The sequence below is a fragment of the Astatotilapia calliptera genome, chromosome 6 (assembly GCF_900246225.1).
Source record: "Astatotilapia calliptera chromosome 6, fAstCal1.2, whole genome shotgun sequence".
Taxonomy (NCBI): Eukaryota; Metazoa; Chordata; class Actinopteri; order Cichliformes; family Cichlidae; genus Astatotilapia; species Astatotilapia calliptera.
Genome location: NC_039307.1, coordinates 20149046 through 20166037, shown reverse-complemented (window position 1 = coordinate 20166037; position 16992 = coordinate 20149046). Strand labels below are relative to the sequence as shown.

The following is a 16992-nucleotide window of genomic DNA, read 5'->3' as shown; positions in this document are numbered from 1 at the left end:
ATTTTCTGTCCCTCGCGTTACCCTCACCGCTGACCGGCAGTTGATATATTATCGGGATCAATATCTCTCCGCCACGGTGACCTCTGCTGAGCTTTTCTTTTCTTTTTCTTTTTTTTGGGGGGGGAGAAAGAAGAGCAGCCGCGGCTTCCTCGCAGGACGCGTGTTGTGAATTACAACCAACAGAGCCTTACCTGGAGAGAGAGAGAGAGAGAGAGAGAGTGAGTGTGTGTGTGTGTGTGTGTGTGTGTGTGTGTGTGTGTGTGTGTGTGTGTGTGTGTGTGTGTGTGTGTGTGTGTACATGAGAGAGGGTTTCTTTGGATCGGATCAGATCAAGGACCGAGGTGTTTCACTGTCTTTGCTCCGCGGGCACACATTTACATACACAGGCACGGCACTCACCGGGGGGATTTGGGCACCGCATGCCGGGGACATGTGGAAGTTTGCGCCGCTGTAGCGCAGCCAAAGAGCCGCTCTACCGCCTTATCGAGCTCCCCTATTTCTACCCAGGGGGACCCAAGTCCCTGATCACAGTCCTCACGCACTGAAACCCCTCTCAGAGGACCCAAATGTAAATTCAGAACCAGGCATTTCTGAAACACGCGTGTGCTAAGGGAGGACAGCGAAAAGGAGGACGGCATCCCGTTGCGTGCAGAGTTTGGTGAGCTCCTTCGGGGGATTTCGGGGCTTTATCTTTTAACGCCCTTCTGTTTTCACGGTGTTTTTGCGGGTCTCATATTGGCCCCCACTTGCCGCAGTGATGGTGGGAGCTCGGTGCCCCGTTGGCCCTCACCGCTCCCCGGTGACTGTGCTGGGGCTGCTGGTGACTGTTCTGGTCCTGTCCAGCGGAGCAGACGGTCAGCCATGCCCGGCCCAGTGCTCCTGCACCGGTACGACAGTGGACTGTCACGGACAAGGACTGCGCAATGTGCCCAGAAACATACCTCGAAACACGGAGAGACTGTAAGTACGGGATTGTATAGATTTGACTTAAAATTTGGAAACATTGTATAAGAAAAGTCACCACAATGTCGTGTTGCCATTTCTTTTATGCTTAAATGATGAAAAATAACGAGACTGCGTTTACCTTTTAATGCGGCGATTCTTCTGAAGGGGTGTGAGGAGTTTAAAGAGTTTATGGAGAAAAAAATGTCACACCTTCTGATGTTTTAGCACCCAAATTTTATTCCGATCAGTGGTTAGGAAATGTCATCAGCTCATATCCTAATTATGATCACACATTATTCCCCCAAAATTTCCTGTCTAATTCATTTGTTTTTAACCGGGAGGCACTGAAAATGTCTCTCTCGAGGACCACATCTTTAAGAGCGCAGAGCTTTTTGTCATGTCTAACCTATACTTTCAGCCTTGTTAACGCCGCAGTACGCAGCTGATGTAAATGTTGGCGTGAGGTATAAATGATAAAAACACTAAAGCTCGTTTTGGTGCCTAATACGAGGACACGTCAGGGCTGATCGCGGAGCTGAAGTTGGGGGGCTGCTGTGGTTGTTGGCGGTTTTGAACTGTTGCATTAGCACAGCCTCCGTAGACCACATCGGTTTGTCAGCAGACCAGCGAGTTAATCAAAAACGGATTTGGACAAGTGGGCTCCGAGTTAAAGAGGCCGAATTTTATCATTAAAAGACCCCTCGATGAAATTAACACTTGCCGATGTAGTGCAGCAGCCACAGCTCCTCTCAGTTTCTCTGACAGTCAGATGACAACCCTGCGTTGGCTACGGAACAAGAAGTTTCAGCAAAAGCCTCCTTCATCAATGAGCACATCACAAACATGTATTAATTTATATTTTTTTAATTAATTTTTTAAAATATCCTTTTTCTTTCCAGGGACCTGAATGCAAACAACCTCACTAAAATCACGAAGACGGATTTCGCAGGGCTGAGGCATCTGCGAGTGTTGTAAGTGACGTTTATTCGGCGAATTTTATTTTATCCCCTCTTTATCCCCTCCCCTGAAGATGCAAAAAGGAAAACAACAATATTCTCTCCCACATGCACTGTTAAGCAGCACCTTGCATATCCAGAAAACTTTCCAATAGAACATCACAGCACAGAGATTTAACAGTTTCTGGCCGTGCTCGGCAGCAGCAGCAGATTCATCCAGCTCTGGAGCTGCTGCACGCAGGCACTGCATCCAGTGGTGGGAAGCTGCGGTTTCACTGAGCCATCATAAGTGTCTAAACAGAATAGCAGCGGCACCTGTTAATGCTGTCGTGTTAATCTGCCAGTGGAAGTGTCAGGAGGGGGCTTATTTTAACCACCGGGCCCCGGGGCCCATGTGCTGGAGTGATTAACGCGCTGGCGAGGAAGTGATGGAGGGTAAAAAGAGGAAAGAGATAGCGGTCATTAGGTGTAACCGCGGAGGGAGGAATGTAGCTGCTGGAAGGGAGGGAAGGGTGGAAGGAAAGGAAGAGAAGGGGGGGAGAGTCAAGTAAGAACAGGTTTCTTTACCTGGGATGAATCCAGATTAAAGAGTTCCCCTGCACCGTCACTGCCGGGACAGGGATAGCTGCTGTGCGCGCTATTCAGCAGCCGAAATGAATGGAAGGGAATAGACATAGTTGGAATTCCTCCAGAGATTATGTCCTTAATTGTGTGTATGTGTGTCTTTATTTGTGTGCTCTAGTTTTCACTTTAGCTATTTCCGGTATGTTCACCCAAAAGCACCATAATTAGCAAAAACACTGCACTTAAAAAAACCCCGTGAGAATAGATTTTTTTTTAAATTTGAGAAATTTGTGAGAAGAGTCTTTAAAAATAAAAGTCGCCCCCCCCCCTTTTTTTTTTTTTCTTATGGGGCTGTATTAAAAAATAGCGTTGACTCACTGATAAATCAATTAATTAAAAAAAGAAGAGCTCAGTGGAGATGGCCCATAAAAGCATGTGTGTTTTTGCTTGGTTTCGTCAGCACACTAATCTTAGTGAAGTTGTGCTGGTGTAAGTGAAGGAGTAGTCAGAGCTATGCGGTTAGATAGAGAGTAAATTGGATGATAGATGAGTCCCTGTCCAACTGATGGGCCAGTTTTAAAGTCAATTCTGGGACTCTATCGACCCGCTGCTGATTGTCTCTCCTCTTTCTTGCTTTTTTTAAACCTTCTATCACTTTCCATCTCCACCAATCTGCTTTTCTCCTTTTTTCACACCCAGTGCTGCCTGATCCTTCTCTATTTCTCCCTCTCTCTCCTCTCCAGTGTCAATCTCCTGTGCCCTATCTCACTCCGTCTTTCTCTTCTCTCTCTTATCGCTGGCCCCATCCAGCCATCTTTCTCCTTTTTTTTGGCCTCTTATGGTTTCATCACACAAATCACTCTGTCAGCTCTCACGCTCTGTGTCTCTCTATCACTCTCCTTCCCCCCTCTCATGTCGTTCCTTTTTTTATTGTCCAATTCACATAGTCTCACACTCTCTTGGTGTTTCTCTCTCAGGCAGTTAATGGAGAACAAAATCACCACAATCGAGAGAGGAGCCTTCCAGGACCTGAAGGAGCTGGAGAGACTGTGAGTAATGATGTGTTGACGCCATTGTGTTAATTTAATTCTGTATAAAATCAGTTTGCCCAGCCTTAAAAATTCCAAGAACGCGCATGCCCGTCGATTCATTTGCATATCTGGATGCACAGATCAACAAGTGTCATATAAAATCTCTTTTCAGTTGTTGCATTCACAAGCTGCATTATTTGTCTTTGTTAGAAGTTCTCCAAGTCTGTAGAGCTTTACAAAAAACATTCCCTTATTCTGTGCTTTGGTGACTCTCAAGGACACTGTTTAAATATCCTAACCCACTGCTTACTAACAGCATTAACAGTCCTTAGTGCAAGAGGGGTTTTGAAAAAGCCCTTTGAAGAAAAAATTATTTGGTTTGCCTTTGTCCAATGAGCTCTGAATACTTAGTGACCTTCTAGGACTGCATGTTTCAGTTGAAAGTGGGAAGAATAATGTCAGCAGATTATATTATATACTAGCCAGTGGATTATGAATCATCACCGGAACTTATGGATTTCTTTATCATTTATTTATTTATATATTAACTTGAGTTGCAGCAATACCAGAAATCAAGGACAGGTTGACTTTAGCGATCAAAGCTTTCAGTGAAAATACCTGATGTGACAGCAGTGAAAACAAACTATTTCCCCAAGTTTTTAACATGATCATCCTGCAAGTCATCTAGGGCAGCCCAGAATCATACCAAAAAGGCTATAATGTACCCAACCTAATTAGTGACCCCTCCTGCTCCGTGTGAATGCATGCATCATGTTTTGCCACTTTTATGTCAGTTACCCCAACTTGGCCTCCTGCAAATCTGTTCATGTGGCAAATGTTGAGTCTGAGTGCCATGGAGGTGAATGAAGAACAGTCAGAAGTTTTTACAATGCCAGCCTGGTATCACAAGTCAGCATCCAGACAACATAAGGCCTTTATAACATAATTAACACACACACACACACACACACACACACACACACACACACACACACACACACACACACACACACACACACACACACACACACACACACACACACACGCATTTACAAAAACAGACATATTGGCATATGCAGAGAGATATCCACCTGGACAAACACACACACACACACACATACACAGACTAAAAAATAAAAATAAAGCAGTTCATCTTTTTTTATGGCTCTTGTGGGTAAATTTGTCACAAGTCAGTGGGATGAAAGTGATAAAATGTGACTTTTTTGGATGCTTTGGTGTTGACCCTGTCATGCCTGGTTTTTCTTTGCTCTCTGCTGCACTATAGCTGCTCTTTGTTGACAGAGAGAGAGAGAGAGAAGCTCTGTAGACCACTATAAGGAATCTGCTAGTGTTTCTCATGCAACCAGCACTGGGCTCTGTCCAGCTAAGCGGTTCTGGGAATTCCTACTCAGAGTTGGTGACAAAAAGGGCAAAATTTAACTACATATGGTCTGGATTTAAAAGTAAACTTTGATAATGATTACCCTCCCTCCAAAGAGATGGTGCAAGCTAGTAAATACCCTCTTTCATGCACTCACATAAGCAACACAGCCTTGAACATAGATTGTAGTGTGGTAACAGCAACAGCTGATAAAGTCTTAGATATCTAATGTGAAATCATGCACGATATGGCTGTCTCTCCTTTTCTGTCTTGTCTCTGACAACAGCAAACTTTCTGACACAACATGGCTGTCTTCTGTTGTCCTTGCAAGTTTTCCTCTGTAATTCAGCTTCTCTTGCGTGGCATGTTCACAAACACAAAGATGGAGTCAGTCATCAATGCCCCCCAACAGCTACCATACAAAGGCGCGTCTCTGGAGTCTGGAGTCTGAGGGCTCATTTCAAAGCCCTCCGTCCTCTTGGGGGCTGGAGGGGGCCTGCTGGGCACCACAGCCCAGAGGAGAGGGCCTTAAGCTTGGCTGACAGATCCACACTGACTGCCCCCCATGGGGGCAGAAAACGGTTCCCCTTCACATCTTTTTTTTTTTTTTTGCGACAGGCCCCGAAGGGCCAGGCAGGGCTGGGTCAGGTGTAGGGCAGTAGCCTTGGGGGTACGGAGGAGGGGCATGTGGTTGAAGGAGGTGTGGAGGAGATAGGCATGTCACAACACAACTGTGCACATATCCAAACACATGAATGTGTTTGGATACACTCGTGCATGCGCATTCACTTACGCAAGGCTGCTCTGTCAGTACTGGTTTTATCTTGATTTGGAGGACCCCCCCCCCCCCAAAACCCACTCGCGCCGTTTTCATTCATTCCTTAACCTCTCCTCACGTTTTTGCTCCTTACGCACCCATCTGGCTCTCTCTCTCTCTATTGTCCTGTGCATATAGGAATGCTATACATTCTTTACTCTCACCCTGTGGGTGTAGAATAGTTAAGTGAGGAGTTCCCGATCCTCTTATCCTTCACTTACTTGACTGTTTTACAGCCCCTGTTCAATTCAAAGTGTGTGAGAATGAAGGAGATAACAGCCTCAGACATGCAGGGAGAATGAAAGCGATATTGCAGGTACCGTGACAGTAATTTCAGAGAAAATCAGTCGGCTAAATCCTTCGATAATTAGCCTGCAACTGACTGATCACATTATTTAAAGATAATTTTTACCGAGATGAGTAATCGCACAGCTGATTACAGTGGTGAGATGCGTCTATCAACAGCAATTACAAAGTAGATAATGAAGCCTCAAATCAAGTGATCGTGCTGTAATATGTTGACAATATGAACAGCAGAAGATAATTGTAACAGTGATCCCAGATAGCGGGGGTATGGATTTCAAAGAAAAGCTCTGGATTAGTGCGAAATGATTAGCTCTAAAGCCTGTGAGTGATAAAATTGTTCCCGCTGATCATTTCAGGGCAAAGTTTACATTTTTTTTCTCCGTTTTTACTGAGCAGTAGAGCTTGAAATTATCTGCGCTGTGAAGACACAAAGCCATTTTCACCACAGCAGTTCTGTCTAAAAAGCCATTCGAGATAGATTTTTCCGAGTCTCTGCTGCACCCAACATTTGTTATGTTTGTTGGTACACACCAGTTCGCGGAAAGTTTAGAGGAAAAGCTGCCAGGCGCTGCTGAATACGAATGATTTTAACCTGATAGCAAAGGAATTTAGTGTTTAGGAGATAAGACTGAATTTCTGCATTTCTGTGTTTTAAGGCAAGAGATGGTATCTTTCATTAGTGTTTAAATAACAGATCAGATTAGAGAGTGTAAATCTCTGGTGGGTGATAGATATTGGCTCGCTTTGGATGCACGAGCTGTGAACCGAAAACATGAACTGTTGAACCGCATTCACACCCATTCACACACACACACACACACACTGGTCGGTTTGAAGTGGTTTTTGGAGTGGAGACAGTTTCTTAGGTTCGTGGAAATGTCTGCAGTGTTTTGGGTTATAACTTTGGTGCGTGTGTTTGTGTGTGTGATAGACTGACTGTTAGTTCAGCATGTGTATTATGGCTGCAGCAGCATTGGTGGAGTAATAATTGGTTTCTGAGGCAGTTTGTTATTTTCAGTCTGCAAGGCTGTACTACTGCGCATCAACATGGGTCTGAGGTGTTAAGGTTGCGTGTGCGTGTCAGACTTTTATGTTTGTGCGAGTATTCATGTGTGTATGTACAGAGATTTGGCACACTGTGCATGTTTGCGAGTGTGTGTTTACTGTGCGGTTTCTGGGCTTCTAGCATCTGTTTATGACTGCGGGGATTATCACCATGCTGCAGTGTGACATTAGCTCGGCGGAGTGACTCTCACACCTCGGACTACTGGCTACTCCGTCTTCATTCTCTTCCAGCCAGACTTTGACTAATGAGACATGGCTGTGGAAGCACTCTGAGGCTGTTTGTGCACACACACACACCCTCACACACTGTGATATAAAAGATAGAGATACGTTCTTTCAGATGTAGAAGGAAAAAGGCTCAACAGTGGGTGGTAATTGCAGACTAGTTCAGCCTATAAATGTGTGGCATGTGGAACTGGTTCGTGCTACATATTTGTCTTTATATACAAAAACATCAAATAAACTAAATCACTACATGACTGGAGAGATTTCATTGTTTGATTCAGAAGTTTATGTTCAAGCAAATTTTTTTGCAGAACTTTAAAAGTGAAGTGACAGTTAGCAGCCGAGTCAAGCTCAGTGGTGATGGAGAGCTTGCAATAGGTTGACTGTTGAGCTGTTAATCTTTTAGACAGTGCTTCCTTAATTAGGCTAATGCAGCAGTTCAAATTAACAAAATACTGAGAGCAGAATCAGCGCTGAAGACCAAAGTGAGAAATGTGCAAAGTGGAGTCGTGAAAACTGCCAAGTCAGCTGATGTAGCCTCTGTAAGTAACAGCAGACTTTGGAGGTCTTAGTTACAATGTAACTACAAAACATTTTAGCCTGGCTGAAATGTTTTGTAGTTACATTGTAGCTCTCAGATTTAACTGAGAAACTTGTTAAGAATCATCACTGTTTTTTTCAGTAGTTTTGTTTCATAAGGGAACTTTTCAAATCTCAGAAAAATGATTTGTAATTTCTGCCTCTAATGAACAACGCTTAACCATTTATGTGGTTTATTACAGAAATGTATTTAAGATTGTTTTAAATGTCCTACATATCATGTTGGAGTAAATCACATGTGACGTCAGACACATTGTGCGTGTCATGTTCATGCAGAGTTTATGTTGGGGCCGGGGAGTCATAGTCAGTACGATCTAGTGTGTAATGACACATAAGAAGTCCAAAATGTTTGATTACATGTATAATAACTTCAGCTGGACCCTTTATTCTCATTTCCAGCTGCATACTATTATTCTTGGACTCCACTAGAGTTTCCTTAATTCAAAGTTTAAAATAATCCTTATTTATCTTATACTGGATGCTGGTTCACTCCCTCTCATCTGCTCGCTGAAACAAAACACTTTAGCTCCTCAACCTTGAAGGCCACCCTCTTTTGAAGCCAACTTTCTTTTGATTGGCTGCCCTACAGAAACAGAAACTTTGATCAGCAAGAAAGTAGAGATGAGTAGAGAAGAAAAACACACACACGCTATCCGAAATGGGACACTCAGTCTGAAGGCCAAGCTTCTGGCTCACGGGAATTATTTGTACAAACACTGAAATCGATATTTGAAACTTTGGCAATGTTTAATGTTTAAAATAAGAAAATTCGTGGCAAGCGCACTTTAATGTTATTCGTGTTATGTTCATATGCAGTGTTGCAATGATTGGCTGAAATGTCTGGTTACGTATGATGGTAGCCTTTTATTTATTTTAAGTATGGCAGGTGGTTTGTTTCTGTTACAGTCTACTGTAAATAACTAAGTTAATTTTTTTTAATTAATTTCAATGATTTAATTAATTCAGTGCATAAATTCGTCGTGAAAATAATTGTTGGCTGCTTTTTTTCTACATCACTGTATTTGGAGCTGCCCATCAGAAGTATAAATGATCTGTTTTTGATATCACCTTGTTTGTAATGTGTGAGAGTGTGCGAGGAAAGTAAAACCGTTTCAGACTTTTATAATATTTGTAGAACTAAAGCAGGAAAAACAGAAGAACTCTGCACGGGAATCCTGGTCTGTAAATCTGAACAATCTCTATGTTGCTAATTGCTAAATATATTATAGATAATGTGATGATCAGACGGATATTCTAGTGAAGAAATGAATAAAAGGTTAATTAAAACACACTGATATCTCGGCAGCACCGTGGAGCAGACTGGATTTGATCTCTGTGTCCTGTCTCTACTTCATTTCGTGTTTCCTAGTCTGACGGCATTGCCTCTATTTTAAGGCGATGAGCTCATACCACCTCTCTGCTGTCGTTCCTCCTCCCTACCTCGAACACCAGTCCGTACACTCTCCCAGGGGGATGTCTAGCCCACTAACGGGCGCTCATGGCTGGGCAGGACCTACAGGGGGAGTGTGCCTCTCCGTGGGGCCGTGTGGGGCTCTTAGCTGCCAGAAGCAGCGTTAACGGAAGAGGAGTGAATAATTTAGAAACATCATTTCTGCGGGACGTTAAATATTTAAGCAGCCTCTGATGTAACTGTGGAGTGTGAATGTGTGTGTGTGCGCGCGGGCACGTTCACATATTTGTGCTCTTGTGGGTGGAAGATGGACACAGAGGGGGTGACGTTATTTAAGTCCACATCGGCTTCTAGTGATGCAAAAAGAGGTGAAAGACAAAGGTTAAGAGGAAAAAGTCAACGAGAGAATGAAAAAGAGATTTGGGGAAGTTTTGAAAGGAGCTGGTGTTTTTGTTTGAAAATGTGTAGTACTTCTGTTAGTTCGTATGTTTTTTTTGTATAAATCACACTCAAGTTTTCTTCTTAGTTTGAAGTAACTTCTAGTTCCTGCCGTGTTTTCTTTCTTCGACCCCTCCTCCTCTCTTCATTCCCATCCAGTAGCACCCAGCTCAGCATCCATCGTTTGAGCCTGTCAGTGTGTGCGGGTGTGTTTGTGTCAGGGTTAAACTGTTTCAGCAGCCTGTCTCTCATTGTGTCACTCTGTTGCCTCCCTCTCCTCTGACACACATCAAGCACACACACATCAACACACACTGCACACAAACCTCTTCACTCCACTCAACCAGGGTTAAATGATCGCACCCAGATTATTAAACTCACCCGAGTCGTCTCCACTGTGTGTGTGTGTGTACGTGTGTGTGCGTGATGGGTTGTTGTGAGTTCTTCCCCTGTGAGGGCCTTGTTTACTCAGTGGGGTCCTTTTCACACATTCGGTAGCCCGGCCAGACTGCCTGTTTGTTTTTCCCACATCGTCTCCTCTCCTCCGTCTTTGTGGCAAAAACGCCCCTCCGCCCTCCCTCCATCTGAACCCCTTCCCTCGTCTTCCTCCGCCTGCGTTCCCTCCATCCTTCTCGAGTTCACTGTTTGTCTGGCAGCCATGTTGTACCCCTAAATCATGGATAACCGTTTTCTTTCAGTGTCCATGCATGACCACGTATGTGTGTCTCCATCAGTCTCCCAATTATTTCATGCTCTCAAATCGTATTACAATCAAAACAGTGTAACAGAATTTAATACAAAGTCCAGGAAACACAAATCCTACTTTAAAACAGCTAATTATACACAAATGTACGAGCATCCAACCGCAGTCTTTGGAACGAGCAAGGTCGAGTTTATTCCCTAATTCCTGTTGTATTTCTGCAGGCGCCTGAATCGGAATAATCTGGCTGTCTTTCCCGAGCTGCTTTTCCTGGGAACAACGAAGCTTTACAGACTGTAAGTCGTGTTTTTATTTATTTTTTTTGTCCGTCACTCGTTTGCCCTCCATGGTTAACTGAAATATTCTCTAACTATTAGTATGTTTTGCTAAGAAGCCTTAAGATGATCTAGATAAACTTTGGATTCATGTAATGGTGTGTTTGTGTATATCACCACAACGTTTGCACAGTTCACTGAATAGGACTCAAAATTATGTGAAAATGTATGTTGCAGATGCTGCAAAGCAGAGAAAAAAAAACAATGAGGTTTTGCTGTGTGACCCAGTCTGGGTGTTTCACTTGGATGAAGGAGTGAGAGAAGTGAGAGAGCAGATTTTACATGGCTCTCTCCATAAAAGCCAGTTCAGTAGCTAATGGAGATTAGCACTCCAACAGCTGCTGCCCACTGGGAGAGAGGTGTGTATCTGTGTGTATGTGTGCTTGTGTGTGCTTGTGTAGGAGAGGATGAAGAGGAGAAAGTGAGCATGACCGACTTACTGGTATAAGCAGTGAACAGGTTTCCCTCCTGAAGTTACATTTTGTGTTTCACGGGCAGAAAACAGTTTTCGTTACAGAACATAAATGTTCCAGGTTGCATTGAAGCCGACGAACCACTGTTTGTTGTCATCGAGCACCTTCCGCTCCCCTCGCTGCCCCGTCGTCTGCGCTGCAAACCGAGCACTACAGGGCTGGGCTGCAACGCCACTGAAACTGTGGGAACTAACTTCCCGTCACGGTCATTTGCGGTCTCAGGGAATAATTATGGTTGCATATATTTATATGAGTGGCTGAATGTATTTACAGTATCTGAAACAATATTGAAATGCTCAGATGATTCAGAGTGTGTGAAAGTTGTTTATGTTCTGCGGCTGCCGCAGTGGCCGGCTGGGCATGACCTGTTGTGTCTAAGGGTGTGTGTCTGCCTGTGTTTGAGCAAATGTGTGCGTGTGTGTTTCCCAAGGCCGAGAGCTGGCATTTTGCTCAGCGTGTGGGCTGAGGTAAAAATACTACTTGGATATATTGCTCTGTGCTCAGCTTGTTGTAGACAAGTTGAGTGCGAGTGTATATCTGCCTCTATATGCATGTGTTTGTGCGAGCCTCAGTCCTCCAGGTGTATGTGTTTAGAGGAGAGCCCCTCAATGGCAGCTCATCTTATCTGAACCGGCACAGCTCGTTCCATAGAACCACATTTAAGCTGCTGTGTTGTTATTTCTCAGAATTAGATTAAATTATAAAACCCACGGTGAACAGAGTAAGAAAAAAAACGCAAACTTCCACAGAAAAATGCTGTTAAACAGGTTTCTCAGATGTATGGAACTCATTCAGCTTGAATGGCGACCACAGAGGTTTGGCCAATAGTATTTAAGGCTGTTTGGTCAATATTAAATCCTACGTCTGCTTCTCTACACCCCCTACAGTTTATTTTAATTTTAGAAATCGCAACGAGAAACCCCTGAGAACCTCTGAAGTGGGATCTTGTTAAGTTTTATATTGAGGGTTGTAGGTATGTGCTAACTTGACCGGCTTTGGTTCTTGCAACAGTACTTCTATAAATGAACACTTGCTCAACCTGCTATTATGAAAATTATGTTTTCACTGTTTTTGGGGCTTGGAAAATCTGTGTCTGTGTGTGTGTACAGGAGTATTTATGGTATGTGTTCAATCTTTGCTCAGCACAGCGGTTTAAGGCATTCGGGACTAATTTAAACTGTTTTGAGGTTAGGTGTGAGAGATGCCTTTGAACTTGTGCAGTTAGTTTGTTTAGTGAAATACAAGTCTGAGCATGAATCATGCCTGAATTTTGTTAACCTGCAATAGTAAGGGTAACATAACTTTGGCATATAGCACACTGGAGAGTGTTGTGCCATCTGATGTTCTACATAAATTCGTTTAGTATGCTACGCACCATTTGATTACTGTAGAACTGCAGGGAGACCTTGATCCATATTGCTGGAGATGATTCAGACTTGTTCCCGTGGGTTTGTTGGATTTGTCACAGGTTCTGTTCATAGTTAATAAGAACAGAATTTCTATGCAGACAGGAGTGGAGGGTGTCTGCTTTGGTGGCTTCGGGATTTAATCTTTGCTTTTTGAGGATGATGTAGTTCTGTTGGCTTCACCAGCTCAAACTCGAGTGGTTCACACCTCCAAGTTTGAGGCTGTGGGTCTCAGATGGAATAGGGTGGAGCACCAAAGTGGAGGAGTTTAAGTACCACAGGGTCTTGTTCAAGAGTAGGAAGAGAGTGGAAGAAGACACTGACAGAAGAAAAGCATGGCTGTCGATTTGTTGATCTACATCACTAGCCTCATCTGTGGTCACGAGCTCTGGGTAGTGACTGGAAGAAAGCGATTGCGGATGCAAGCTATGGAGATGGGATGAGTCCCCTCTCACTGATCAGTCAGAAGGGACTCAGAGTAGAGTCGCATCAAAATGAACCAGTTGAGGTGATTCGGGCATCTGATTAAAATGCCTCTTGGATGCCTACTGTGTGAGGCGTTTAAGGCATGCCCAACCTGGTGGGCATGCCTGGAGGAAGAACAGAAATGGAGGAAGAACAGATAGCATGTTGTCACGCAGGTTTTTAAGCAGATATTTGGAAGCAAATAGGAGCCTCCTTTGCTCAGTGAAAGAATGCAGCATAGTGCAGGTCTTGTTTTAATATTTATAGGCTGTTTTTTTTGCTTCAAATCTTTATCAAACTAAATATTTAGACTAAAAAAAAACCAGTTGTTTTTTATTGTGCTAGAATACAACATGAACGGAATATGAACACAACTTTTTCAAATGACTCACAACTGAAGCATATCATCAAAAGCACCTGCAGTGGCCCAATTATTGCATGAATATTTATACTGTGCACACAGAATGTCTCTCTGATCACTGAATTTCTCATTCATCCATTTCTCGGTTAAACTTTAAACTGGATGACACCGTCCAAATATTAGCCGTGAAGCCGAAGGTCGAAATGTCCTAGAAAAGGCTGCTGTGTGCTTTCTCCTAAAGCCTTGCAACTTTGGAAAGAAGGTTTCTGTGATGTGGTGACAGCTGACATGCTCATACTTGTGCTCCAGTGTAGTGAGAAGACAATAAAACCCTGTATTATCTACAGCTGACAATAGCTGCTTTTCAAAAACAGTGTACTTGGTAAGAGCTTATGTTATTTTTACACACCGTGGGTTGTCTCTGGACATATTCTCACACTTTTACTTGTTGCTCGCATTAGTAAACTCCTTGAATGCTTTGTCAGATGTTTTATCATATTGCTTGCATCAAAGGTGATGTTTGACAGTCCCCTCGACAATTTAGCAGAGCTCGGTCTGCAAAAAAATGTTTCCAGCATGCTACCTGGCAAGGATGGCATGCTAAAGTGTTGTCACTGGGCAAAAAGGCTGTAGCTCACTGGTTGCCATGGATATTTGTATCAAATTTTGTGCCAACCTACTGAAGAATTTGACATATTTCTCCAGATTTCTAAGAATTTTGGCCCGTTGGTGGAAGTAGAAGAATGGGATAGATCACAGGAATTGTTAGGATGAGACCATAAAATTTCATGGCGTGTCCTGTGCTTGCAGCTATTATATCTCTAGAGTTATGTAAATTTTGATGTCTTTACTGACATCTGTGTTTCCTCCATAATGGCTAAAAACCAGTGAAATCCAGCAGTGAACATTTTGCAGCTTTTTGGATGGAAATTAGCTGCTTCTAAAGAACAAAGTTTTGAGTTTGAACATGCTTGTCGTGGATATGTGATGTGCATAAACATAAAAAAGGGAACAGCAAGTCTAACTGCTAATAAAAAGTCGTGTGTCTTTTTCATCATTTTCATTTGCAACACCTGTGTCTGCACCCCTCCATCCTTCACCTCCCACATTACACATGATCGCAGCTTCCCCAGCACCCGTGGGCCCAGACTGCATTAGATTATGAAGACAAACACACGCACACACACATCTGGAGACACCATGTGGTGGGCATATCCCCAGAAAACTCTCTCTTTGTGTCTGTCTCTAACACACACACACAGCCCTCCTTTTCCCCCTTGGCCTATTGTTGAACACTGAATCCACCCTGCAATAATACTGAGGGCCACAGCTGTGACTGTTTGTTCAGAGAAAGAGAGCAACTATAGAAACTGTGATTAAACAGAGCCACTTCATTAGATGGAGTCTGTAAAAAGAGACAGGCTAGTAAAATCTCACTGCAGTGGGCAATAACCAAAAGTTACCTGAGCCAAACAAAGACAAGGTCGGAACATACACATACAGGCACAAATCTCCCGTTTTATGCATTCTGACTGTGGCAGGTCCCCACGCTTCATCCCATCAGGTCTCCAAATTGACCTTCGTCACAAGCAAAATTACAAAATTAATAATAGATCAAGTATAAAGAAAAGCTAACAAAGAAACAGAACAGCACAATACAAACCTCAATTCTGAAAAAGCCAGGTCGATGTGTGAAAAGCCAACAATGCGACAATCTGCAGGTCTGCAGAACGTCTGATAGGGGATTCTCGGCAGTCGTGGGTCTTCTTTTTTGTAATTTGTGTTTCATGATACTCCAAATGTCCAAAGCTGTGGTCTGCAGGTAGGCCAGTTCAGTGCATGGACGCTTCTACCACAAACCCATGCTGTAGGAAAAGATGGAGCATGTAGTTTTATCATTGTCTCACTGAGATGTGCAGAACCTTTCCTCAGATAAAGGTTGTCTGGATGGGAGCATACATTGCTCTAAAACTTGTCTAACTTTTAATATTAATGGTGCCTTTCCACATGGGCAAGTTGCCTATTTCATAGACACAAATGCATCCTCCATAGCATCAGAGCTGCAGGCTTTTGAACTGAGTTCTGATAACAAGCTGGATCGTGCCGCTTCTTTTTATTCTGGAGGAAGTGGTGTCCATGTTTTCCAGAAAGAATTTCAAATTTGGGTTCCTCTGACCACAAAACAGGAAATGATAGAAAAGGACGATAGGTTTGGTCTTGGTCAATAGGACAGTGCTCAGTCAACAGAACAAGAAAAGGTCACAAATATGGTCAGGTCTTCAAGTTACTGCTCACCTTTTAACAAATTTTTTTTTATTAACATACAATTTTATCTGAATAGACTTGTAAACATAAAAGATAAAAGTTAGAATAGTGCATTTCTCCTATTTCTGCTCCTTTGCCTTTACGTCTTTTTAAAAATGTTCCTGGTAGTTTATATATTACTTGATTTGTACCAGAAAATATATTTCTAATATGTTTAAATATTGAAAGTGTATTCCCAAGAACTTTGACAGCTAGCCAGCCATTGAATACCTGTGGGAAACAGATGAAATGTTTGGTTTTTCAATTCTGCTTTTTGTCCACTGATTCCTGTAGAAATGCTCAGCAAGTCTTGAAACCACTGCCTAGTTTCTATTTAACCTCTTAGCCTTTTAAAATCTGTCATAAACGATAACAAAGGCGCTCAACTGGATATAGATATCTGCTAGCTATGCTGAGATCACTGAAATATTATAGTTTCTATATAATAATTGTTTCGTAACCACCACTGAACAGCTGTTTCTGATGCATTTTGTAAACAATCCACAGCCTTGGTGATTTGTCAGAGGTGCATACAGACACAGTGCAGCATTAGGTTTGCTTCCTCTCCTCTGTCTCTTGTCTGCCTTTGCTGGACAGAATTCAGTAGCGAGATGAAAGAGGGAAAGATGAAAGACGGGTTGATAAAGGGATGGGGTGATGGGAGGATAAGAGAATGGGTCACTGCTTCCACAGTTGAAGAGTATGAGTATGAGGCTAGATTCATGTGACAGTTTTTTCTTTGTGGACACTTCTGGTCAACAGCAATGGCTTAGCAGGTGCCACTACAGGAGATTTCTTTATTTTTATTTTAGCTTTCCTGCGTATTGTGTTACGACGGTAGAAAACTATGACAGGCTCAGAAGAAGGGAGCCAAAAAAATCTAACTAAAATAACATCAGTCTGACAGAAAACATGATGGAGGAATGTTATTCATGTATTAGTCAAAGAATGTTTGTTTTTTTCATTTTGAAATGCAACATGTATTACGTGGAAAAGAAATGAAACACTGATTTATGTAGACTACATAAAACCTACTTTTAGGCAATTTGCTCGACTCTGAGCTTCCTATTGTCCCATTGTGGGCTTGCAGGTGACTGATGACACCGTTGCAAATGTGGGAAAACACAGGAGTTTAACGTGCACCCATTTGGGGAAGCACCATCAGTCAAACAAACAAAACACGAAACTCTGGTGTGAGAGAGATACACA

The 16992-nt window shown here is 42.9% G+C and overlaps 1 protein-coding gene across 16 annotated transcripts in view; it reads left to right on the top strand.

Annotated features, from left to right (window-relative positions):
• The first annotated feature begins 268 nt into the window (after positions 1-268).
• The window catches only part of slit2 (slit homolog 2 (Drosophila)), a 104502-nt gene continuing 87778 nt past the window's right edge, over positions 269-16992 (top strand). For all 16 annotated transcript variants that reach the window (XM_026170987.1, XM_026170980.1, XM_026170985.1 and 13 more), the window contains exons 1-4: positions 269-960; positions 1845-1916; positions 3443-3514; positions 10664-10735. In XM_026170987.1, the coding sequence (XP_026026772.1) occupies positions 758-960; positions 1845-1916; positions 3443-3514; positions 10664-10735 (419 nt within the window). In that variant the 5' untranslated portion in view covers positions 269-757. The remainder of the gene's footprint in view (positions 961-1844; positions 1917-3442; positions 3515-10663; positions 10736-16992) is intronic.